Source organism: Peromyscus eremicus, chromosome 13 (genome assembly GCF_949786415.1).
Source record: "Peromyscus eremicus chromosome 13, PerEre_H2_v1, whole genome shotgun sequence".
Taxonomy (NCBI): Eukaryota; Metazoa; Chordata; class Mammalia; order Rodentia; family Cricetidae; genus Peromyscus; species Peromyscus eremicus.
In genome coordinates, this window is record NC_081429.1 from 13,000,179 (window position 1) to 13,020,493 (window position 20,315).

The window sequence follows — 20,315 nt, forward strand, 5'->3', positions numbered from 1 at the left end:
TCAACAATTAAACCTCCCACAAAATGGCCAACTGCACTTCCTGGAAGTATAATAATTCCTGAGAAAAGGAAAAGAAAAAACTGTTAAAAAGCAACCTGTTGGGAGTACAGAAAAATTACACATAGATGACAATCCCTCTAATCAATACAGATTTTAAAATGAAACAAAACCAAAAACCTAGACAATGTGGTAACTGAATAAATCTAGACTTCATGATATATAAATTTTGTGCATGGGGATGGAGCCATTATAGGTCTACTGGATTCTGGTAGGGATGGTGATGTGTTGCTCCTATACACTAGATATCTAGTTCAAGCCAGGAACTTAGTCCATACCACATAGAAGTTATGAGTTGTCTTATTGAGAAATATTATTACTTAAGTAATTGAATATATGGCTTATTGCAAGAGATTTAATTGGAATAATAGTCTGTCTAAATCATTCTGTGATCAAGAAACAGACCAACCAACAAAATGAGATCTCTCATAGAAGGTCAACATGAGCAGTCTTATAATGGAAAACTCCAGAATACTCAGTATAAGCTATGGTTTTCTACTTTAACATAAATACTTAGAAAGAGAAAATTACAGGAAGAATATGAGCTGGAAAACTAAGAAGAAGAGGAGGAATAGAAAAATAGAAAGCACTCAGAATAGCAAAGTAAACTCACACAATGTTGCAATCCAATCAGACCCACAATGTAGCCCACAATGTGCAGAAGAAGTGGGTAGAGAAAAAAAACAATACAACACAAACACAAGATTAAATCATTCCATAATAAATACATTCAAATGAAATGTTCCATAAAAATGGAAAAAGTGAAATAAAAGATGTGGAATATTAATTTAAGATGTGTTACATTTGTTTATGTTGTGCAACATTTGTTTAATGATGTAAAGATGTTTTGCATTCTTTATGTTGCATTTGTTTAACTCTGTGAAGCTGTGACGGTGCCTGTCTAAAACACCTGATTGGTCTAATAAAAAGCTGAATGGCCAATAGCAAGGCAGGAGAAAGGATAGGTGGGGCTTCCAGGCAGAGAGAATGAATAGGAGAAATCTGGGGTTATGGGAGATCAAGAAACAAGAAAAGGAAGAGACAAGGATACAAGGGGCCAGGCATCCAGCTACACAGCCAGCCATGGTGTAGGAAGTAAGGAAATGTATTCAGAAATAGAGAAAGATAAAATCCCAGAGGCAAAAGAGAGATGGAATAATTTAAGAAAAGCTGTCTGAAACATGGTATGTATTCACTCATAGGAGGATACTAGATGTAAAACAAAGATGACTAGACTGCTACTCACAACACCAGGGAGGCTACCTAGAAAACAGGACCCCAAGAAAGACACAGGGATCACCCAATAACAGAGAAATGGATGAGATCTACATGAACAACCTGGACATGAGTGGGGGTAATGAAGGGCGAGGGTCTTGGGAAAGAGAGCTTGGGGGAGCGGGAGATCCCCAGCTGGATCAACAACAGAGAGGGAGAACAAGGAATAAGAGACCATGATAAATGAAGACCACATGAGAATAGGAAGAAGCAAAGTGCTAGAGAGGCCCACAGAAATCCACAAAGATACCCCCACAATAGACTACTGGCAATGGTCGAGAGACAGCCCGAACTGACCTACTCTGGTGATAGGACAGCCAAACATCCTAATTGTCATGCTAGAAACCCCATCCAATGACTGAGGGAACCGAACCGGATGCAGAGATCCACAGCCAGGCCCCAGGTGGAACTCCAGGAGTCCAATTGGCAAGAAAGAGGAGGGTTTATATGAGCGAGAATTGTTGAAACCAAAGTTGGATAAAGCACAGGGACAAATAGCCAAATGAATGGAAACATATGAACTATGAACCAATAGCTGAGGAGCCCCCAACTGGATCAGGCCCTCTGAATAAGTGAGACAGTTGATTGGCTTGATCTGTTTGGGAGGCATCCAGGCAGTGGGACTGGGTCCTGTACTCAATGCATGAGTTGGCTGTTTGAAACCTGGGGCTTATACAGGGACACATGGCTCAGCCTGGGAGGAGGGGACTGGACCTGCCTGGACTGAATCTACCAGGTTGAACTCAATCCTCAGGGGAGTCTTTGCCCTGGAGGAGATGGGAATGGGGGGTTGGCTGGGGGGAAGGTGGTAGGGGGCCAGGAGGGGAGAGGACAAGGGAATCCATGGCTGATAAGTAAAATTAAATTAAATTATAAAATACAAAAAAAGACTTGGCTTTATGTCAAATATATATATATATATATATATATATGCTTAATCATTCTTATTATTTTCATGTCAAATATTTACTATAAAACTATCTTGTTTTCATGATCCTATTGATATTGGTAAGAACAGTTTTAAAAATTTAATAAATATTCATTCACCCCCCCCAAAAAAAGCTGTCTGGAAACAAGCCAAGCTAAGGCCAGGCATTCATAAGTAAGAATGAGCCTCTGTGTGATTTCTTTGGGAGGTGGGTTGTGGGCCCCAAAAGAACAAAGAGTAATGAGTGAGAAAAAAAAAACAAGAAGCAAGAAATAGAGGTAACATTTGAGAAAGTAAAACAAACAAGAAGAATGGATAGAAAACACATAATAGAGAAAATAAAAATTCAAGTTCAGGTCTGAGGTGATGGAAGAGGGACACTCAGCACTAGTTCTCTTTTTCAAGGAATGAAAACAAAACAATAGACTTGGAACTTGTCGCAGAAGGAAGGGCAGGTGAGCACTGGAAGTTGTCTGCACAGTAAATAAAACATGGCACATTCCATAGATTAGGAAAAATGACAAAACAATACTCTGGCTCCTGGAATACAAAATTTAGTTGAGAAGTGGACCCTCTGCTCCTAGGTAATAAAGTGATGGTGAGTTGGCACAGAAGACTGAGTCCTGCAGACAAGAAGCCTAAATAAATCCCTGGCCTGGCATCTGAAAACAAGCTTACTTCACAAAAGAAATTAGCAAGAAGCTCAGTGAAATCTTAGTGCTAGAAAGGCTGTTATCAGGGACTCAGCTACACTGAGATATAGTCACATCTCAGACTTCTCATGGACACCTCAGTACATAGCTAGGCAAGCAGCAGCCACAGTTAAAGTCAAGACAGTTATGCCTGGGTGAGTTTCTCTGACACAATATACTGACAAATTTATGCACACACACACACACACACACACACACACACACACACACACACACACACAAAGTGAGAGGCATTCCAAACATGTCCTATGTCTTATATGCTTCTTGTGCTCCAGCTTGCAAAAACTAAAAGCCTTGAAAAGCAAAGGTATCTATAACTCATATCTGCCCTAATTTAGTGTTCAATGAGGAGATCTTGCTATAACCCCAATACTGTCTATATTTTCATTGTACAGAATGAAACATCTTAAGTGAAGATATTCTTAAAGCGGTATATCCCTCCTAAGCTCCTATGGTAAGACAGTCTCACTGCTCTACCATCAATTTCCATGTGCAGCGTAGTGTGTACTCCTGAGGGTACACATCACTAGTACACGCACCATGCCCTGACTTTGTCAAATGTTGGGCAAAGCCTGCTTATGCTCCAACTAGTTTGGTGAAAATTGAGAAGAATGAGAATAATCTGAAAATACAACCTACTATTCTCACCCTATTCCTTGAGAATTTCAACTGTAGGAGATCCAGAGAGATCTAGCCAAGAAGATGTTTTTCCTCCATTTATTATCATTTTAATATGGATTTTTATTTCTTGTTATTTGATATTTTTAATTTTTCTTTTTTCTTCTTTTATTTTTTAAATGATGGGAATTTTCATGTGTCATAGGCAAGTGTTCCAGCACTGGGTGACAGCTCCAACCTTTCAATTTCTTTTTATTTATATATTTATATTATTTTAAAAAGTTCTTCTCCCTTTCTCTCTTCTCCATCCCACAATAACTGGACATCAACTTGAGGACCTGGTGTACATTATACCCTGAGTTACATTTTCTGAAGAATTAACTTAGCTCCAGTCATAACCCAGTCTTTCTTGAACCCTAGTGGACCTTCTACTTAATGAAATGGAGAAAGCATACAACTCCACCTGTTAGCCAGTACAGGTTGTGGGGGAGGAAGAGTGAAGGTAGATTCAGGGCAAATATCCATACCATAGCAATAGAGATCAAAACATAATGATAGGAGAGATCACATCTACATCTAATTCTACAGCAGCCAAGGCTGTAGCAGGGCAGACTTCGTGTGACTGATTGAGTCTGGTGATGGAGTGTCACAAAGTATAAGCTATGGTTCTAATTGCTAATCTTCACCATGAAATATCTTCAGTCAGTCCATAGACTATGCAACATGAATGCAGCAACCAACCTAAGAATCACTTTCAAATAACAGAGATACTGTCAACAGTTTCTTTAGAAGTCTATAAATCCTACCAGTGTTGTGACTCCAGGAAGAGTCAACATTGAGAATGTATACCAAAATTTATGCTGTCTACACATCTGCTTGAAATGGCTGTTTGTCCACTCTATCAAGAATTGCAGAAATGATGATTTATGATGATCTTGACAGGGTAATCTCTGTTGCAAAACTGTGATCACAAACGATGAAGATATAAACACATTGTATTATAAACACTTTAGTAAATGTATACAACTCCATATTTAAAATAAACCAATTATTCCAAGTCACACAGGAAGAATTCAACATATTAAGAATGTCATCCATACAAAAGTAAAGAATTGTATGTGTGAGCTCATGTGGAAACCTCAATATAAAAAATATATGAAAAGTAGCGATACATAGTGGATGAACAGTATGAGTTAACGAAGATAATTAAAAATAAGAGAAAACAACTCAATAAAGAGAGATTCTGAAAAATAATACAAAGCTTAGAAATGAAAAGCTTGATAAATTGAACCAAAACCAATTAAACTGGGTATGGCAGAGCACACCTGAAAGTAGGTGGAAGACTTGAAGCCTCAGCTATAGATCAAGTTCAAGTGCAAGATCAGTCTGGGCTGCATCCCACCCCATATCATCAAACAAAATTAGTCAAATGCCTTACCAATAGATTAAATCAAGCTAAAGAGAAGAATGTCACTATGTGGCCAGCAAGATGGCTCCATAAGAAAAGATGCATGCCACCATTCCCTGGAACCTAAATAGTATTATGTAAGAATGACTCCCCCAAGTTGTCTAGTGACTTCCACATGTGTTTTATTGCAAGATCATGCATGTATACACATAGGAAAAAAACACAAATAGTGAATAAATAATAATGTATAAAAGTTAAAATCATTTCTAGAAACTTATGATGTTGTTGAATTAAGTATATAAATAATGACACATACATTATAAACTTGTTAGTAGATTTAAATGCATTACTGCTTTGTGTTTAGAAAAATGTCATGAAAAAGTAAGTATTTGGATATTTTATATAGGCATTTATAGATATATTTATTAGAAAGTGAAATATATACAGTGTGGGCAAAAATTTCCAAGCAAATATCATGGATTAGTATTAATTTGATGGACTTCAGAAGAGTAGAGAGTAAGAACTCTAGTGAGAAAATCATTTTACTTTAGAATCTCAGATGTGAAGGACACTAGCAACTGAAAGAAAAGATGAAGTAGAGAAGAAACAGAAGTTCTTAAAGGATCTTTTAGTTTATTAATTAATTTATGTTATTATTATTATTACTATTATTTTGTTTTTGTTTTTTGAGACAGGATTTCTCTGCGTAGTTTTAGTGTCTGTCCTGGATCTTGCTGTGTAGACCAGGTGGGCCTCTGAACTCACAGAGATCCACTTGGTTCTACCTCTCAAGTGCTGGGATGGAAGGCGTGTACCACCACCACCCAGCTCTTTTATTTTATGTGATTTTTGTTTTATATGTTTTAAAACAATGTTATTGAGTAATGTCAACTTACAATTTTATGATATACATCACTTATTGACTCATACCATTAAATCTTGCTTGAAATGTCATTGCATTTAAAATTACTATAGTTACACCAGCTTTTGCTCTGGTTGGGGTTCACATAGTATACTTTTTTGCATCCTCCTCCTTCCAACATTTGTATGTCTCCATATTTAGGGAAAGCTTCAGTTAGCAATATATATTGCAATTTCTTCCCATTATACCAATGTTTAGTCTCTTCCTACAGCATACAAATACAACAATAGTTATCAGGTGATTTTTTTCCCTAGAAGTTTCAATCTGATGCATATAAATACTGAAGCACGCTGCTCTTTGTTCTAAACTCTTTGCTAACATGTTCCTTTTACTACAAATAGGCATAGATGATAGAGATTGTATTTATGCCTTGTGAGAAGAGACAAGTTAGCTTATGATTTTTAGATGACAAAGACAATATTTATTCAAAAACTAAGAGAAGAAATGTGTTATATGGGGTAATAATGTCTTCCCCTGAAGCAAAGGACAAGTATAACTAGTGATCATTATGCAAAATTTGAGTTCTCTAAATTTAGGATTTTGATTTGTTTTTGTTGTTGTTGTTGTTTGCTTTGTTTTGTTTTTGTTTTCCATGTTACAATTTACTATGAGTACAGATACTAACTGGTCCCTATTTATATCACTTTGTGGGAACTGTGCTTCAGAAAAATGGGCTATTTCTTCTAGAATTGTTGGACAATGAGGCTTCATGAACCCCCCAAACATCACAGATCATTGCCAATGAAGTATGAATCATGGAGAAATCAGGCTGGTACTCACATGGATGCTTCAACCTGACTGGTTAGCTTTCATAATGTGGAAGGATCTATACACACTACTGGAGGAGAACGGTAGTTATCAGTCATACCCATGTGTTATCCCCGAGAACGATGATAATGACTAGCATGGCAAGATGTACCTACTGCTTTAACAGTGAGATAAATGTTAGGGGAGGAAACAGCCACTTTCTGAATGTTCTGAAGTCTCAATGAACAAGACAAAATGTATAATTTGCACTATTACTAAGCTGAAAACCTGTGTCTGGACAGGTCATAGGCCCTAGGTAAGAACCTACTACTATTATTCTGTTAGTTGGATATAGTATAAAATCAATTTCTAGCGATTTATTATTATTCCATAAATTAATGCATCTCTCAACAATCATCTGAGAAGAATCTATCTACAGTAGATGGTGATTAGCACAGAGGCCCACAACGGCCAAGATCCAGAGACAGAAATTGAAGAATGCTCAGTTCTGCATGGAAGATCACTGGGGAAGAGGATGAAGAAAGAGTGTAAAAAGTCAGACGACAGTGGATAACTACAAAGAAACAGCGTCTTAGACCAAGGCAGAGGCACACATGAAGGCACAGCAGGTACAACAGTGTCCACAAAACCTGTCCAAGTCCTAGTGAGACCACATCCCAGCATGACAATAGGAGTTGGGCAAGAACTCCAAGCCTGAGTCATGCAGCTATTGGCAACTGTTAGCTGCTTAGGAGAGAGCATTTCTCTTACACATCTACCTTAAGTTATCAGCAGTTTTCTCTTAAGAGTCCATGGTTGATATATATAATTAAATTAATTGTAAACTAAAAATATTTTTTAAGAAAAGAGTCTACCGTCATTACTATTAATACCAAAATTGCATGAAAGTTCATCCTTACAAGCCACGGTAGAGTATACAATTTTTAGTACATCTATTATACCCGGGCTGAAGCATCAGAATGTATGAAAAGACTATTAATTAAAGACCAGAGATGCATTAATCTATGGAATAATAATAAATTGCTAGAAATTGATTTAATACTATATCCAACTAGCAGAATAATAGTAGTAGGTTCTTACCTAGGGCCTATGACCTGTCCAGACACAGGTTTTCTGCTTAGTAATAGTGCAAATTATACATTTTGTCTTGTTCATTGAGACTTCAGTATGTAAACATATGAGGAAACCTAACACTAGAAAAGAAATTCTACTCAATAATCTGCTTATGATCAAGGCTTCTGCACTTGAGAACATTTGTTTTTTCTCCATACGCTTTGTGTTCATTTCTTCTTATCACTTTCTGGACCCAACATAATTAAAGATAATGTAAATATTATTTTTACTATTCTTTCACAGGTTACACTAAATTCCATAACATGCCTGCTTGACTCATTGTTGTTTTGTTTTGTTTCGTTTTGTTTTTTATTTGTTTGCTTCTTTGGTTGGTTATATGAAACATGGTTTTTTTGTGTAGCCCTGCCTGTCCTGGAAACCTGCTTCATTTTTTTACAGCCTAAAATGAACTTTTTTGTTCATCACTTTTCAATTAATTCTAGAACATTTTAATACTTCCTTTTAGAAGTATTATTGAGAAGTCTCTTAAAGAGTCAAATTCTCAATACACTTTTAAGATTAAACTGTAAACAATAGCAATTCCTGTTGAGTGTCAAAACGTAGAACAACATTTACAAATACAAATGAAGGGATACCAAAGGGTTTATGCACTGTGACATTGTTTAGAGAAATTAAGGTTAAATCTAATTTCATGTCTCTTAGTATAATAATGAGTATACAATTGCATGTATATTAACAGCTGTATGACTCTGGCAGTTAAGGAATGAGGAATACTACAGAAGATTTACAATGTATTAAGTTTAAATGATTGTGAATCTGAAAAATAAAATTTCCGGTGAAATAAATAGAATAATCAGTAGGAAATGATGTGCATTTTTTTAGAAAAACATTGGGTACAGACCCACAAGCAGAAAGGTATAAAAGCACAAAAAGGGAGAACACATTGTGCCTTGAGAAGATGCGTTTCCTGCAGAGAAGAGGAAAAGAAATGGGCAGGTATATAGAGGGGGAGGCTGGAAGATAGTGAGCTATAAAACAACATTGTGAAGTTCTATGTATTAGAAATATGGATGTAGTATAGAGTGTTCATGTTTTTATAGTTATAGTAAGTAGCATTCAAGGACACTGGACCCTGTGTTTTCTGTTTACATGACATACTTCTTAAATATACACATCACACTTAAATATACATATCGTAGAAATTTTCAAATCTGCACAGTAAAAAGAAAAATCTACCTGTGAGCATAGTGGCAAGTGAGGGTGTTAACAAAAACTGATTTTCTAAGTATTTGGGCACAAATTTCGACGCTCCCTTAAAAGTGAGGGACTCTGTGGATTTGCACAGGGAGAAGCATATCAGCAGCGGGTTCCTCAACAGCCACTGAAACAGAACAGGTCACATCACATCATTTTATCTCTTCATATGCTAACAATCAATCTGCAGAAGTAGCTTCCTATCGTCTAAACAGAGTTATGCAAACAAAACTATATAATTCCATAATAGACACATTCCATAAGACATTTGTATTTGGTTATTCTACACAGCAAAAATAGCTTTTATCTCTGGATCTGTTAGCTTTTGAAAGTATCTCTTTGTGCATTATTAGATTTTTTTGCGTTTACCTGACTCAGTTGGTGAGTGCTCTATAATTTTACATCATATGATTCCACTGTATTTATTGGTTCCTATAGGATCAAATAGTTATGTCACCTTCTACTCCCCACTGTCACACACATAGTTACAATAAAAACCCCTATGCATGCACTCTTGATCTCATACAACAGATCATCTTTAGAATTGTGTACCCTTATAAGGGGTTTTGGGATATTTGGGATTTATGAGTAATTTATTTTATTTTTTGGTCCAAATTGTTCTTCAAGTTGTACCTTTTTATAATAACACCTTAATATCAGAGAGTCTCATTTCCTAACGATGCAGCTTATACTCTAAGATTCATCAGAACAGTATCTCACTCGGGTTCAGCAGGACCTTGCAGAAATGTACCATTGCATTGGAATGTCACTGAATGTGGGAAGGTCTTCAAATTGTGAGCAAGGCCATGTGTGAGTGTTCTAAAACATAGCCAGTAATAATGGTAATATTACAGCAAAGAAGCCCTGAGATAATTCCATCCTTCAGACTGTGAGCTCTTTAGTCCCCCCACACACAGCTGAGAAAAATAAGCCTCCTACAAATTTTGCACTAATAAGAAAAACAATTTACTGTCATGCTACTGAGTTTTGCCATGCAGCAATAGCTAAGTGACATAGAGCACATAGTTAGAAACACTTGATAACCTTTGCTAACGTTCGTAGGCTTCCAAAATTTTGTCATACAGACATACACAAGATAGTATTTCTTTTGTGTTTCTTTGTTTTCAAATATAAATGTGTGTTTGGGGGGAATGGAGAGATGTATCAGTTGGCAAAGTGCTTGCTTTGCTCAAGGACCTGAATTCAGTCCCCATAACCCTTATCAAAATGCCAGGCACAGTGGCACACACTCATAATATCAGTGCTGAGAGATGGCGATGGCAGGGATGGTCCCTAGGCCTACTGATAAACTAGTCTAGCCTACATAGCAAGTACCAGGCTAGTGTGTACTCCAAAAAAGAAAATAAACATTTATAGTACCTGAGGAATGACACCTGAGGTCATCTGAACTCCACACATATGTGTACTCATTTGCATGTGAACCTGAACGTATGTGAACATCTACATACATGCAAAAATATGCATACCTGTGTGTTCCTTCATATAATTTAGAAGTTCAGTTTGTGTGTTTGTGTGTGCTGTACTATACCTCCTTATGGATTGGATAAATTTCCTATGAATTCCCTATTCATTGTAAATATTAACTTCTTGAATTTAGGTAGCCATTAGTTATCTACTGTACTGGATACAGATTCATTCATAGAACAAACATTCTTAACTTTATATTATCTGACCTAATAACTTCTACTTTGTGTTTTACATTGGTTAAAACTTGCTTAGAGCACATTTTCACTTCTGTTTTATACATGTATTCTCTTTCAACATTTACTTATTTTACCTAAAGAACTTTATAAATCTGAAAAGTATCTATGTATATAGTATGAGATAGGAATTTGGATACTTATCATAAAATACACTGAGCAATATTATCCTCCTTGCTTATGTTATAGAAAATACTTCTTTAATATATATGTATATAGACACACAGAGATAACCAATTGTTAAGTTGTCTACTCTATAACTATGATTTATTTAGATGTGCATAAGAAATTTGTTATTCTTTAAAATGTAAAATGCATGCCATATGATTGTTTATTATTACATTGACTTTATAGATTATTGGACTAAATATTTTATACAGGAACCTATAGCCTTTTCATAAATTAGCATTATACATCTGTCAATTTCCCCAAATGTTATTAATATAGATAGGTTGCATTCAATTTTCTTTATGAAAGTTTTAGACATAGCTGTTGAATGAATTTCTGAGTTATTTACAACTTCGTGATAATGTTTTAGTCTACAATCCAATTTTAGATTTAGATAAAAGATATACAAATGGCAAGGCATGGGACAGGGTCAAATTATCACTGTTTAAAGATTGTATGCTTTCATGTACAGAAAAACCTAAAGTCAATATTAAAGCAATATTAAAACTAATACCTTAACTCAGGAAATGTGTAGCATGTAAAACCAAACCACAAATATTAGTAACATTTAATTAGCCAGATGACCTTGCTGTGAAAGAAATTGTGGAAACACTCACAATCAAAACAGCTGTAGAGAAAATGCCTGGAATTAAGTTTGACCTTAGAAATGAAGTACTGCCATAATTAAAGTTGTAAAACATAGATGAGAGAAATTGAAGTAGACACATACACACACACACACACATATACACACACACACACACACACACACACACACATACACATATACACACACAAAAGGAAAAGATCATGAAAGAATAAATGCTGGAAAAAGAAAAAGTGAGCTATACTTTCAATACAACCTCAAACAAAACACCAGTGATGTTGTTTCAGAACTATTGAAAATAATATTGGAATTCATACCATAGAGAAAAAAGACACCAATAAGTTGAATTAACATGTAACACAACAAAGCTGGAAGTGTCAGTATACCTGATATCAAGACATACCATAGAGCCACAGTAGACAACGAAGCATGATATAGACAGAAAGAAACAGTTTTACCTGGTGAGCCAAGGGTAAAGCTATGCAATTATCCAAGAAATAATCAGTCATTTATAGCCAGCTGATTTTTGATAGAGTCGAAAGTAAACACTGAAGAAGAGACAGTTCCTCCATAAATAAATGTCCACACGCAGAAAACTGTACTTTGACCTCTGCTCTCATTCTGTAGAAAAAGCCAACTCAAAGGTGATTAAAATGTAAGCATAAGACCAGAAGCTACAAATCTCCTAAGATGTAACAAAAAGGCTGCACTATATCAGTATGAGAGAGATTGTTATTTTTTTGCCTATGGCTCCAAAGGTACACAAAACAGAAGCAATATAGATAAATGTGATCATTTAAAGAAAAAACAAAAACAAGAGGCTTCTGTTCAGGAAAGAGAACTGTTGGGCCCTGGCCCCCCTTGTTTTTTTGAGTAGCTGTTGCCCTGCTTGCTGACTTTGACCAGATGTCCTCCCTAGGCTAATTCCCTGCCAGTTTCCTTCCTCCTGAATGCTTACCAGAAGTTCTTTGTTTGTGTATCCTGAATTTGCTGTGTGCAAGAATGTAAAACATCTGTAGCGAACTTCTGCCCTCTGGGGTGCTCCCACTGTGCTCTAAGCCTGTGTTTAAGGTTCCCTCCCTTCTTCAATAAATGGCATTCAGCATTCTGCTGAGACAAATGACCCGCTGTTCTTGTCTCTGTTCTTTGATCCTCAGCCCCTCACTCGGACATGGTAAATGGGTGGTGGTAGCCCAGGCATTACTGCTACAAGTAGAGGTTCCACTGAGATCCGAGAAAGAAGGGACATCGCTGATGGACACCTGAAAATAAGGCTGGCCAGCATATTAAAGAAAAGAGAAGGTAAGGGTGGGTGAATTGTTATAAATTGTCATGTGTGCAGGTAATTCACAGTCGTTCCTGGAGAACAGTTAATTGGACTGCTGAAGATTTCTTTCAGATCCTCTAAAATGTTAGTCCTTGGTTTCTGGTCTCTGGGGGATTTAATATACCAGATTAAAGGGAAAGAAAAAATAAAAAAGAAAATCTTTCCTATAGAGAAGAGGGAAGGAAAGGAAAGGAAATTTCCCAATAGAAAAGGGAGAAAATCTTGAACAAAAAAAAAAAAAAAAGGATTTTCCCAGTAAAAAGGGGGAAAATATTGAAACTAGGCCTAAAGATTTTAAGGCCCTGTAAAAGAAAAATAAAGGGAAAAAAAAAGCCTCTTCGCAGTATTAATAGAAAAAGAAAAGGCCCTTTCCAATATAAAAATCTCAGGATAGCTAAAACTCTGAGCTCTTTCTGCCTGCCAGCACAGAGTGGCAGCATTTGAATTATAAAGAATCAACGGGTGGGCCTCACTTCGGCTGGCTGAACAAGCAAGCAAGCACAGAGGTTAAAAATTTTGTCTGTTTGCTTAACTTTGGTTTAAATGTTTTTTATTTTTCCATCAGAATGGGAATAACTCAATATTAAGGATCCCTTCATGGGAAATGTTTTCTGTTTTTTCCTTATGGTGGGAATAACTCATTATTAGTAGTCCCTTCATGGGAGAAAGAGGAAGTTAAACCGAAGTGCTCGCGGAGTGGTGGACAAAGGCATGTATGCTCCGCAGGAGAAGGCCCAGAGCTGTGGACAGGCAGGTATGAGCTGGTGGGAAGCATAGCTGTGAAGCCAATGAGGAGAACGACTCATGGGTGGACCAAGGAGCAGAGGCCCAGGGAGGGACCGGCGCTAAAAGTTTAAACGGGCCCAACTTCTGGTAAAAAATGGTTTCGGTCAGGACATGGAATGCTAAGTCAAGGCTGTTTAAATTTCCAGGAATATTAATCATTCATTGTATAAAGGATTGTCTGTTCTTTTGATTGTCTTAATAAATGTTTGGATGAATGTTTGATTTTCATGGTAGATAAACTAAAGGAACAGGATTCATAATTCTGAACTATATATTAGATATGCTCTTGTCTGTTCATCATTACTAAAAATTTGGCTCTGCTCTTTAAGTTGCTTTCTAGAAATTCTTGGTTTAATTCTATAGAAATATAACACCTGAAATGGATTGGGTTGTTAGCTTATTAAATAATGTTGTTGCTAAGATAAAAACCCATAAAAAATAATCTCTTACTGATAAAGAGGTTACAAAATTATTTTTCCAGTAAATAAAATACAGATAAATTGTTTGATCCACATTGTTAATAATTGTTGATTTACATAAATGTGTTACTTGGGATCTATAAAAAAGGATCCTCTTTTTAAGATTTTAAAGAAATACTCTAGAAGACTATTACCTAAAGTTACCTCTTCAAATCCTATAGAGATTGTATTTAATACTTTTATAATTGACGGCTCCTTACTAAAGAAAAATTGGAGGCTACAAACACATTAGTTAAGAAACAGTTAGATGCTGGACATATTCCTTCCACTTCACCCTGGAACACTCCTATATTTGTTATTTTAAAAAAGTAAAAAAATGGAGGCTATTACAGGATCTTAGAGCTATAAATAAAACCATGCTTCTCATGGGAGCAACACAACCTGGCTTGCCTGCACCTGTGGCAATTCCTAAACATTGGAATTTAATTGTGGTTGACTTGAGGGATTGTTTCTTCACCATTCCTTTACATACCGAGGACAGTCCTTGCTTTACTTTTAGTGTTCCATCAGAAAATCTCAAAGAACCTTATCAGAGATATCAGTGGGCGGTCTTGCCCCAAGGAATGGCCAATAGCCCTACTATATGTCAAATTTATATGTCTTTGGCCATAGCTCCAGTTCAAAAAGCTTTCCCAGATATTTATATAATTCACTATATGGATGATATTTTATTGGCTGCTGAAGGCAAAAAGCTTGTTTTTGATGCCTTTTCTAAATTACAAGAGGTTCTTAGCCTGGCTAATTTACAAATAACCCCAGGTACAGGTATCCTTTCCCTATCATTATTTAGGTCATGAATTGTTACACACAGGCATATGTCCACAAAAGATTACTCTGTGTACGGATCAGCTACTCACACTTAATGATTTCCAAAACTTTCTGGGAGATATTCAATAGCTTCGGCCCACTTTAAAGATTCAAACAGGTGAACTTCGTCCTTTGTATAATGTCTTAAAGGGTGACCCTGATCCTTTATCTCCCCAAGAATTAACAGCTGAAGGGTGTACAGCCCTACAACATGTGCAAGAGGCCCTGGAGCAGGCTCTTGTGCATTATATAGATCTTTCTTCTCCCTTATTGTATTTGATATTTTGTTTTTCTCATTCACCTACTGGAGTGTTTTGGCAAACAGGTCCTATTCTATGGGTACAATGCCCAGCTTCTCCCATGAAAACCATTACTCCTTATCCTCAGGCTTTGCTCAGATTATATTTAAAGGAATCAAGATTAGTCTTCAAACTTTTGGTAAAGAGCCAGATATTGTGGTGGCCCCATAAACCCAGTCTCAAATAGCATGGTTGCAAGCTAATGATAATGACTGGGCTATATTGACATGCTCCATGCAGGGTCAGTTTGATACTCACTACCCCTCCAATGATGTGTACCAATTTTTTTTTAAATTGTGTCCTGTTATATTTTTCAAGATAGTACAGATGACTCCTATTCCTCAGGCCCGTGTGGTATTTACTGATGGCACTTCACGTAGTTTTACTATGGTAGTTTCTGGTAACATAGTAAAGAGAATGAAAGTCCAGGGCACTTCTGCCCAGATGGTAGGGGTACAGGCACTGTTGCCTGCTTTACAGATGTTTTCTGATGAACATGTAAACATTTATACTGATAGCTAATATGTGGCACATGCCATTGTTCCTTCGGAGACAACAGCCTACATACCATCCATCTCTCCCATTCATGAATATTTATTGCAAGTGCAAGGACTAATGTGGGACATATTAGAGCTCATAGTCAATTACCTGGACCTCTAAGTGAAGGTAATTAGAAGGCTGATGCCATTACTCATATGGCTGTCACATTAATTTGTTCTGCTTTTGATAAGGCTACTCAGTTGCATCAATGTTATCATCTTAATGCTAGATCTCTTCATCATCATACGGGCATAACCTGGGAACAAGCCATCCAGATAGTTAAATCATGTCCTATTTGTGTTGAATTTTTACCTGTTCCTCATTTGGGAGTTAATCCCTGAGGACTTTTACCTAATCACGTGTGACAAATGGATGTCACACACGTGCCTTCCTTTGGAAAATTACAATATGTCCATGTATCTATCGATACATATTCTTCTTTAATTTTTGCCTCTGCCCATTCAGGTAAAAAGGTTAAGGATGTAAAGAATCATTGTCTTCATGCTTTTGCTTATATGAGAGTGCCAAAATGCATAAAGACTGATAATGGTCCCACCTACAGCAGTATGGGATTTTCAAAATTCTGCCAAAATTCCCTATAATCTTCAAAGACAGGCTATAGTAGAACGCTGCCATCATACCTTAAAAACATATTTTGCTAAAGTAAAAAGGGGGGAGCTAGGGGCTCATCTTTCCTCTCCACATTCTATTCTTTCCCTTGTTTTATATATTTTAAATTTTTTTATTGGTGGATTCTGCTGGAATATCCACTGCAGATAAGCCATAGAGGGCTCCTGTTGCAAATCATCCTCTGGTGTGATGGAAGGAATTTTCTATTGGCATTTGGAGGGGACCCGATCCAGTGTTGGTGTGGGCCGGGGGTTCTGTTTGTGTCTTTCCTAAGGACAATGAGGTTCCTTTTTGGGTTCCTGAGTGCTGTGTGTACCCTGTGGCTGCTGCTGAATCCAAACATGGCAGAGACCTATTGGGCTTTTGTGAAGAAGTCTCCCCTTCTGATGCCAGTGGGGACTGAGGGCCCAATATGCCCGGCCTTGACAAGCATTAACATAAGCCTACAAACTGTAGCCATGTGGTTGGATTCTTCAAAAGGTAATGTATGTTAACTGCTTTTTCAAGAATGTTTGAGAACATGTCACCCAGATACTTTGGAGATTAAAGGGTAACCCTGACATTTGGTAGCATGGTCACTGACCTCCATTTGTTAACAGTACCATGCTCGCTAAGCCTTTTCATTTTCACAATCCTCTTCAAGGTGGTGTAGTACCTACTTTTCAGGAATGGCTCTGTGCAACATTTATTGGCCTCCTGAAATTCATCTAGCCCCCCTTGAAGATACCTTAAAATTTGTGAGCCTGAATATAGTCATTATGAGACCATTAGTTCTGCTCCTTGTGTGCTATCTCTGTTTTTCTTTGTGGTTCTTAGTTGTTCTTTTGCAGAGCTGCCAGCTTAAGTCATGTTGGGATCAAGAAAAACAGTTCTGATCCTGGAGTTGTGTCCATGCCAGTGGACCACGGCAGTAAGACACAAACGGTGCTCACACGCTCCAGAAGAGAATTTGACATTGCTGCTGCCGTTGTTGCTATTATAGCAGTGGCAGCCACTGCTGCTACTGTTTCTGGGATTACTTTTTCACAGTTGGTTACTACAGCCAACAGAGTAGAGACCCTGGGAGCAAAAGTAACTACTACAGTTAATTAATCCTTCATTCTATTGGATATGATACATTTAATTCAACAGTTATATACATTTCAGTTGGCTTTGAAAGTTATAAAATTTATAAAACTCAAGTTCCACTTGGCTTTTAGGATACCATCTTATGAGGGCTCTAATTTGTAGTAAGGCTTGTTAAGGAAGGCTCAATTGCCTTTAGCCTACTGGCTATGGGTGGGTTAGGACTTCTGTCAGTCTTTTCTGCGTCAAACACACAGATTGCAAGCCCAGCGCCACTTTGAGATCTTTGGCAGTAGTTGATTCTACAGCTCACACATGGTTGAGCCTGTATGACAGTGAGTATTCAACGACAGGTAATGTCTGGGGGGCATGCACCAACCTAAGGCAGGGGACTTGTAGGGGCTGGGCAGGTACTCCCTATGACAGGTAAGGTGACATGCTGATGTCCCAAGCATCCTAAGACAGAAGCTCATTTTTTAGTAAAAAGGGGGGACTTGTTGGGCCCTGGTTCCCCTGTTTTTTGAGTAGCTGTTGCCCTGCTTGCTGACTTTGACCAGATATCCTCCCTAGGCTAATTCCCTGCCAGTTTCCTTCCTCCTGAATGCTTACTGGAGGTTCTTTGTTTATGTATCCTGAATTTGCTGTGTGCAAGAATGTAAAACATCTGTAGCGAACTTCTGCCCTCTGGGGTTCTCCTATTGTTGTAAGCCTGTATTTAAGACTTCCTCCCTCCTTCAATAAATGGCATTTGGCATTCTGCTGAGACAAATGACCAGCTGTTCTTGTCTCTGTTCTTTGATCCTCAGCCCCTCACTCGAACATGGTGAATGGGTGGTGGTAGCTACATGGTGCTACAGAGAACAATCACTGGAGTGGAAAGATAACCCATAGAATGGGAGAAAATGCTTGGCACATATTCTTCTGTCCAAGGATTAATACACAAAACAGGTGTGGTTCTGAAGAAATTAAACAACACAGAAGTAATCCAATGTAAAAATGGATGTGTGATCCGAATATGCATCAAAAGAAGAAATATAAACAGCTGAGAAATAATATAAAAATGTGAAAAAAAATCAACCATCACGGAAATGCAAATTAATGCTACAATGAGATACCTCTTATCCCAGTTAGAGTGATGTTATGATCTAGGTATAAACTTCTCCCCACAAGTTCAGTTAGTTGGTAGCTGCTTGGTCCTGTTTGTGGGGATGTGGAAACTTTGTCCGGAGAAGCAGAAACCTGGAAAGAGCATGTCTCTGCTAGGACAGCTGTGAGCATCATGCCCTGGCTCTACTTTCTCCCCACTGCTTTCTACTCTAACAAGACAGGAGGTGATGAGAGAGTTGCAGCCACCTGTTGCCCCCGCTCCCGGGTACCTGCCAATAGCCATGCCTTCTGTGCCATAACTGACTGCATTACCCAGAATGCCGAGTCAAATCAAACTCTCCCTCTCTTAAGCTGCTTCAGCAGTCATTCTGCCTCAGGGATAACAATTGGCTGTTATCAGAAAGGTCCAAAATTCAACAACAACAACCAAAAATTCTGCCAAAGGTGGAGGAATAGAAACTGCTATACATTGTCAATGGGGATGTGGCTATTACAGAAAAAGAAATTGTTTTTACTCAAAAGTTAGGAGCAGATCTACCATATGATTGGGCTACTTCATATATAAAAACATAAGCATTTATATTCCTCATAGTTTTAAGAATCAGACCATGGTTGATTGTCTCAGTTACTTTGGCTCAGGCAGCACATGCTCATACAATCCTTTTCTGCATGGTAAGGACAAAAATAGAGAGAAAATAATGGATCAGATTGCCACAATCCTATTCAGGATACATGCTTAATTACCTAAGGACTTCTGGTTAAGCCTCATCTCTTAGATTTCCCAAAGCATCCTAATATTTTTTCCTGGAAATAAAACCTTCTTACCATATTAAACTTTAGGGCACACTAAAGAACTGTTGAAAGTACAGTGATCTCAATGAAAAATGATCAGCATAACAAAGAAATACCTGTACCCCAAATTAACTACTATATAAGTCACAAAAGCTATGATTCATATTTGACCTAGGTACCTACTAATCAATAAACTATAAGTGTGGTATCTGTATATTTTAATTTTTTTATCTTTTTAGAATTTTATCTTAATTTTATTTTTATCTGTTTTTACATAAAAGCATGTATATGTAATAGAATATAATTCAGCAGTAAAGAAGAATGAAATCTCATCATTTGTAAATTAATACATGAAAGCGATGAGAAATAGATTAAGTAAGTTAGACACAGAAAGACAAACACAAAATGCTCTCTCCTGTATCTAGGTGCTAAGAAACAGTTTATCTGCAGGTAGAACACTGGTTATAATTGGGCATAGAAATAAGTTTGGAGAAGGATAAAAAGTGGTACAAAACCATGCAAAGAATGAATGAGCTTTTGTGTTTTGGGCAGTGGGATGACCATGGTCTCCAATAATCTGTTGTGTAATTTTATAAGGCTTTTCAAAAAAGTGCCTTAAATACTACAATACAAAAAAGGTATAAGGGTGGGATGAAGAAACACTAATAATCATGAATCAGTCAGTGTCTGCCATCTTCAGTGTGTGAGAAACCACGATGATCCCCATTAATATAGATAATAAATTCATTTTGTTCAAAGAATTTTAAATGATAACAAACTTTAAAACACTGATTCTTAAATTTTTACAAAATATTTTTAAAAATTTCAGCTTAACATTTAACAATGTAAAGCAGTTATAATTGTTTAGATTCTGCATTATTAAATAATACTTGCATGTAATCTTTGTATAGAATTGATATTAAATGGGCCAGCTGTGGTACTGCATTCATGAAACCCTAGAACTCCAGAG

The 20,315-nt window shown here is 37.1% G+C and overlaps 1 protein-coding gene across 1 annotated transcript in view; it reads right to left on the reverse strand.

Annotated features, from left to right (window-relative positions):
• The window catches only part of Slco6a1 (solute carrier organic anion transporter family member 6A1), a 103,011-nt gene that overhangs the window by 50,503 nt on the left and 32,193 nt on the right, over positions 1–20,315 (reverse strand). Inside the window, exons 7-8 of the mRNA XM_059278745.1 lie at positions 9,000–9,144; positions 2–58 (exon numbers count right to left, since the gene is read on the reverse strand). Of these exons, the coding sequence (XP_059134728.1) occupies positions 2–58; positions 9,000–9,144 (202 nt within the window). The remainder of the gene's footprint in view (position 1; positions 59–8,999; positions 9,145–20,315) is intronic.